This window comes from Bidens hawaiensis, unplaced genomic scaffold, assembly GCF_021521415.1.
Source record: "Bidens hawaiensis isolate Kalapana, Puna unplaced genomic scaffold, B.hawaiensis_p1.1 tig00042739_1, whole genome shotgun sequence".
Taxonomy (NCBI): domain Eukaryota; kingdom Viridiplantae; phylum Streptophyta; class Magnoliopsida; order Asterales; family Asteraceae; genus Bidens; species Bidens hawaiensis.
In genome coordinates, this window is record NW_027497567.1 from 126,800 (window position 1) to 133,440 (window position 6,641).

Sequence of the window (6,641 nt, forward strand, 5' to 3'; positions counted from 1 at the left end):
TTTTTTTTTGCTTTCTCGGAGCCGACCCTGTGTTATTCACAAGCATTTGTGTTGACTTACTTTTCAGACTAATTGCAGGATGGATAGATGTTTTGTGAGTGTTATTTACAAACATTTTTATGAAAATGTTTTGTGAATAATCAGTAAGGAACTGTCAGTCTAAAACTCTTTGGATTAACTCCTAATCACTTACTGTAACTCAATTATTACCATTATGGTGCCTCAAATTGCAGTTAAGGATAGTAACCTAAAAAAACAATACAACTTTTTTTATTAAACAAAACATTTTACATATAAGATACAATTTGAAACACTTTCTTGAAAAAAAATATGCCAACAAATTTTACAAGGGATCGTGTATATCATAAGGATAGGTAGATTCTATTTAGAAGCGTCCTTCAGACTTTGCCCTCATCTGTTTTGTGTTGATAGGAATTTTTTTGTTCGGATTTATAGTATATAAAAATATATAGACCATGAATCTTTTTTCATACTATACGTTGATAACATGAAGTGTCTCTTTGTTCTCACCAATCAATGATAGAACTGTAGCCGCTATGTGCTTTGGGGTGAGACCAGCCTCCTCAATTTGGTCAGATTGAGCCCCATGATCAATATATCTGTCAGGTAGTGTCATTGCTCTCCACTGTGTACAAAAAAAGAAATATCGAATCACTACAACATTTTCATTTTGTCACTGCTATAAGGATAATGCATGAGAAAAGGATTAATGTATTAGATATAAGATATGGTGTTTTAATATTAAATACCTTAAGGTTTCCATCGAGTAATCCATTTAATGCTAAGAAATGAGAAACATGAGAGCTACATCCTCCAATAGAGCCTTCTTCAACTGTGATGAGTACCTCATGCTCATTTGCCAGTTGTTTGATCAAATTTCCATCAAGTGGCTTGCAAAATCTTGCGTCTGCTACGGTCACAGAGATACCTATCGATTGAAGAAGATCACTTGCTGCTAAACAGCTTTGTACTATGGTTCCATATCCCAATAAGGCCACTCTATTTCCCTCCTTAATCACCCTTCCCTTTCCAACCTATTTGAAGTTTTGATAGTCAAATAAAGACTCAACAATAGTCATGTACACAATGCGCAAAATATCATCATGAATATACAAACTAAGTACCTCTACTGGAGTTCCTTTGTTATTTGGTGGGAGTAATGAGCCTATCCCATTGCCTCTTGGGTACCTGAAGCAGCTAGGACGATCATCGATGGCTGCTGCTGTGGCCACCATATGCATGAGCTCCACCTCACAAGAAGGAGCCATCACCACTATGTTTGGTAAGCAAGCCATGAATGTTGTATCGAATGCACCACAGTGAGTCGGACCATCTGCTCCCACCAAACCAGCCCTATCCATAGCGAATCTAACCGGAATCTTTTGAAGATCAACATCATGAACCACCTGCACCATCAAATACATTTACTTAACCAGTGCTCATATCTTCGAATAGTAGCTTACTTATCAATACACTAAAATCATTTTAAAGGTAATAGTAGTTATCCATCATATTGTACAATATCATTTACTGAAATATCCCCTTTAACAATATGCCAGAGATCTTACTTGATCATAACCTCTTTGTAGGAATGATGAATAAATGGCACAAAACGGTTTCAGCCCTTCGGTTGCTAAACCCGCAGCAAAGGTGACCGCATGCTGCTCGGCTATGCCAACATCAAAACACCTCGTAGGAAACTCTTTTTGGAATGTGTTAAGACCGGTGCCTCCTCCCATATCCGCATGAATAGCAACTATTTTGTCATCCTCCTTCGCTTCAGCAACCAAAGAGTCCGCAAAGTATTGAGTATACGAGAGTGTTTTGGTCTTGGTTTTCACCTGTTTTCCGGTTTTAGTATCGAATTTCACAACACCTACAAAATATCATATTAGAAAGACTTGTGTTTTAATTTCAAATGTTCATTTGATTGTAAAACTTGCAATACCATGCATTTTGTCAGCAGCAACTTCAGCTGGGAGGTATCCTTTGCCTTTTTCGGTAACAATGTGGACTAGAACTGGTCCGGGAGCCGGCATAGACTTAATCTTTTCAAAAACATAAACAAGATCTTCTAGATTATGTCCATCTACCGGACCAATGTAGTACAACCCAAGCTCTTCAAACATGGAAGCCCCTTGGCCACCCACAATTCCTTTTATGGCAGAATCCACTTTTGCTGCAACTTCATGTGTTTTATCCCCCAATTGCTTTGTTACTTCCTATTAATCACAAAATATGACATTTACCCCAATGTACAAACTAACTCCATTTTAAAATTAAAATGTTTCATTAGTTTTATAATTAAATAACATCTTTGAGATATAAGTTTAATAATCTATTATTTATAATCTGATCTTTTCTAACTATTTTCATCTGACTTTATTTTTTACATTTGTGTAACTTTCAATTGCCATTTAAATTAACAAAATTTAATTAGATGGCATGTTGTACACTATACAGTGAAAAAAGTTAAGTCATATATAAAATGGAGAAAAAAAAACAATTGAAAGCTTGTCACATTTTTTAGTCAAATGAAGCCAACGCACAAATTTATATCCATCTGAAGATGTATTCTCTTTAGAGGTTTAATAATTAAGTAGCATCTTTGGGATTTATATATAAGTTATTTATTAAATATTTATTATGTGGAATACATCAAATAAGAATAGAAGAAATTGGATCTTTGCGGCTTCGCGTAGTTGTTGAAACTTCTTGCTGGTTTGTAGCCTTGTGAGGGATCGACTGAGAGCCCCAACGGGCGGTGCAGGACCGTCAATAGTGGCTGTGGGTAGGGAGACTTGGCGGTTATCATTCAAGACTATGATGAGATTGGAGTCAAGGTAGCCTGCATTATTCATAGCCTCGTATGCTTGTCCTGCTGTCATGGCTCCATCCCCGATCACTGCGATTACGTGATTGTGCTTTCCCAGTAAGTCTCTAGCAACCGCCATTCCTGCATTGAATTGTAAGTGAACAATGTCATTTTTCTCTTATGGATAATTTAATAAATACCAAATTTAGTTGAACTCAGTGTTTCTCTTATATGTCATATAGGTTTTTGGAGCCTGGAAATCAATAGATGCAACCTATGTATCATTTAATATACAGGTATCTAAACACTAATGGTCTTGTTATTGGTGAGACTTTTACGTCAATATATGATTGTTTGCTTACAAATAATATTTCTATTAAAAGTACTTACATCATTCTCATTCAACCATTAAATTTTGTGAGGAAGGTCTTCATAATTTAGAGAGTGGTTTAAGGTGTTGTTAATGAATGAGAGAGAGAGAGAGAGAGAGAGAATTATGGTGATTTTTCTGTATACTTGAAAAGTTCATGAAGCATCCTATAATTTTTATTTTAATATTTACTGAAAGTGATTGTGAGTGAATTCGAGAGAAAATATGTTGATAAAGGTATAAAAAAATACCATTTAATTGAAAATGAAAGAGAAAACTTAGGGCGCGTTCGTTTCACGGAATGAAATGGATTGGAATTGGAATTTGCATAGGATTTGGAATTTGAAGGAATTGGATTTGGAATCTAAACATTCCAATAGGAATTGGAATTGGGGGGAATTAAAATCCAAATACATTCTTAATGTGTTCGTTTGACAATTGAATAGACATCAAGTTTTTTTTTTTTTTTTTTACAATGACACCGGCGAAAACATTTTAAATTTTTTGTTTTTTTATTTATATTTTGCGTTATGATTTTTTTATAATTTTTTTTTAGTTTTTTTATGGGTTTTCTATTAAGATTAAAAACCCCTCAAAAAATATTCAAAATTATTAATAAAAAAATCATAACTCAAAATATAAATTAAAAAAAAATCTAAAAAAACTAAAATGTTTTGTTCGTTGTCCTCGTTAAAAAAAAAATACTCGGAATAAGATTCCAAAGAATTTCCTTGAATTCCTCCACATTTTGAAAGGATTTGAAATCCCTATATTTAAAGGAATTTGAAGGATTTGAATTCCAATTCCAATTCTTTGAACCGAACACACCACAATGGAATTAAGATTCCAATTCCAATTAAACGAACACGTCATGTCATGAGATTTTAATTCCCATTCCTTTGAATTCCCACGAATTCCGTGAAACGAACACGCCCTTAGTGATTTTTTGTGTGATTTTGAATTTGAAGATACGAGATTAGATGTGAATGCTCTTAGACCAATATACTTAGACCATCTGAGTGGGCTTCTTTCAGAATTATGGCGCACGTTGCAAGCTTGTGTCGGCGACAGAATTCGAGAAACATAGAGAAAAAACGTTGTGTTGTTTCAGGAAAAACATGGATATGGTTCTGCACGTAACAGATGCAATGAAAGTTTAGAACCTACTACTAATTAATTTAGATATGAATTTTGTTAATTTGAATTCCTTTTTGGTTTATAGGTTACTGTTGTTTTGTTAATAAAACTCTTTAAAAAACAACTAAAATCATATTGAATAATATCAAGATGGTATTTTCCAAAATATGTGGCTATAGATATTACTTTTAATTTTTGATATAGGAAAAGTATGATTTTTCAAAATATTTGGCTCAAAATATTAATTTAATTTTCAAACTAACGTATTGTATAAAAGATAAAAGAGAAGTTGCATGTACAATATCATTCAAATACATTTGAACATGCACATGGAAATAGTCATCTTTATCTTATTTAGCATGAGTTTTCAAATATTTATTATATATTTTACAAGAACAACATAACGACGTCAATAAAATGACAAAATAACTTTATAAGAATATCATATGACATAATATGATTATGACACCCTTATCGAGCTTTTAAATCGAAATATGGTTACTAAATGTCTAAATGTGAAATACTAAACCAGCAGAAATGCTAGTGGAGCTATGGCCTGCACCAAACGCATCATGAAGACTCTCATCTCTCTTGGGGAACCCAGCGAGCCCACACGTTTGTCGAATCGTTCTCATTCTGGACCTCCTGCCTGTCAATATTTTATGTGGGTATGCCTATACGTACGTAACATAAGACGAGTTATCACATATTCTGTTTATTTTAAGATGACATCACACAAAAAATAACAACTCGGCCTAGTAATACCTGGTGACCAACGTCCCAAATGATCTTGTCTTCAGGGGTGTTGAACACATGATGGAGTGAGACGGTTAACTCAACCACCCCCAAGCTCGAACTCAGGTGACCACCGGTCTTTGACACGGTGTATACGATCTCTTCTCGGAGTTCAGCAGCTAATTGTTCGAGCTCCTACAATTACATAATTTAACGTGAATTAGGTTAAAAAAAATTGAATAATTGTGTTGGTTTTCTAGTTATTTTCATGCCATAAATTTCGACTCCACGTGATACACGCAAGTAAGGGGGGCCTAGCTACCAATTGATGTGGTATCTAAAGTTAATTAAATTGAATTAAATATAAAATAAAAAAATATTAACCATATGTTCTATAAATTAAAACAAACAAATTTTCTTCTAATCCTTTTTGTTTGGCCACTGTTTTTTTTTTAAATAATTATTAGTTTATATGTTTCATCTATAAGATTTGATCATTGACGATTTAATTTATTCATCGATAAAATAAAGCTTTATCAAACACCTATACCACTAGGTTAAATATATTTTTGATATTTAAAGAAAATTCAATAATACTTTTGCTGATGCAATTACCGCTAGACAAAGATTCTTCATATGAATTGGATAATTAATAGTATCCAAGATGGGAGTTTTCGGTTTCTCCCCAGAATACTTGAGGATGGTTGATGTGGTCCCATTAGTATTGACGATTGCTAGGTCCTCTTGTTCGTTAGTCATATTTTCTTTTGCAGCCGTTACGATTCCCGTAAACTAGTAAAATCAAGAAATAATATGATCAAATATGTGTATGCAACATAACTAAGCATGTTCATATAGTTAGGACAATAGTTTATGATCATTTTAGGAGAAAATATTGATCCTTTTATATATAACACAAACCGAACTACATCTGGATAATGGGTAAGCGAGCAACAAGCTGCGCCGTTATCCCCTTTTGAAACATATAGGCCGTAAACAAGAGATGAACATAAAATGCCTAACCTTTCGTATGTTTAACGGTATAATCGCGTTGGTGGATGAACTAAGCTTACTTGAAGAACTGTATTCATTTTGAGCTATGGCAGGCACGGGAACAAATCCACCCTTGAAAGAACCACATAGAGCCATTTGTTGGGATTGGCTTGAATTTTTGAAGAGGGTTTTAGAACCTTTTATAGACTAACCAAGAGTATGGATTCCCTTCAAGAAGCTAGCATTTCGTATTAGCAATAAATGATTGATATTATTTCATTTGGAAAAAATGAAATCTAGTCAAATTAGACCACCTGACACGTTTGCAAAATCAATATTATACAAGATGGCTTTTATCAATCTTTTGTGTTAAAATTTTAATAAATTAAACGTTATCGATATTTAATTAATATGGTTACCTTCATATATTTTAGCAGCCAAACGAAATTAGCACTTAAATCGAGGACCTGAGGTAATAAAAAACAAATATTAATTTTCATTTACAGTAGACTAAGACATGTGTTATGGTTTATTTTCATCATTCTCTATCATCTGTCATGTTTGCGTCAT

At 33.6% G+C, this 6,641-nt stretch overlaps 1 protein-coding gene across 1 annotated transcript; it reads right to left on the reverse strand.

The window, feature by feature from the left end:
• Positions 1 to 393: 393 nt before the first annotated feature.
• LOC143593766 (putative 1-deoxy-D-xylulose-5-phosphate synthase 2, chloroplastic) lies at positions 394 to 6,227 on the reverse strand. The gene is made up of 11 exons (XM_077073282.1): positions 6,102 to 6,227; positions 5,694 to 5,870; positions 5,109 to 5,273; positions 4,868 to 5,017; position 4,813; positions 2,679 to 2,977; positions 1,970 to 2,243; positions 1,590 to 1,897; positions 1,146 to 1,427; positions 771 to 1,055; positions 394 to 646 (listed from the first exon to the last, which is right to left on the reverse strand). Exons 1-11 carry the CDS (start codon positions 6,225 to 6,227, stop codon positions 494 to 496), a joined length of 2,220 nt encoding a protein of 739 aa, XP_076929397.1. The 3' UTR covers positions 394 to 493.
• Positions 6,228 to 6,641: the final 414 nt, after the last annotated feature.

Excerpts from the sequence above, each read along its gene's own strand:
- LOC143593766 (XM_077073282.1), bottom strand. The coding sequence starts at position 6,227 with ATGGCTCTATGTGGTTCTTTCAAGGGTGGATTTGTTCCCGTGCCTGCC. Across the intron at positions 5,871-6,101 it reads TACCGTTAAACATACGAAAG|TTTACGGGAATCGTAACGGC; the intron begins GTTAGGCATTTT and ends TGATTTTACTAG. Across the intron at positions 1,428-1,589 it reads TACAAAGAGGTTATGATCAA|GTGGTTCATGATGTTGATCT; the intron begins GTAAGATCTCTG and ends TTGATGGTGCAG.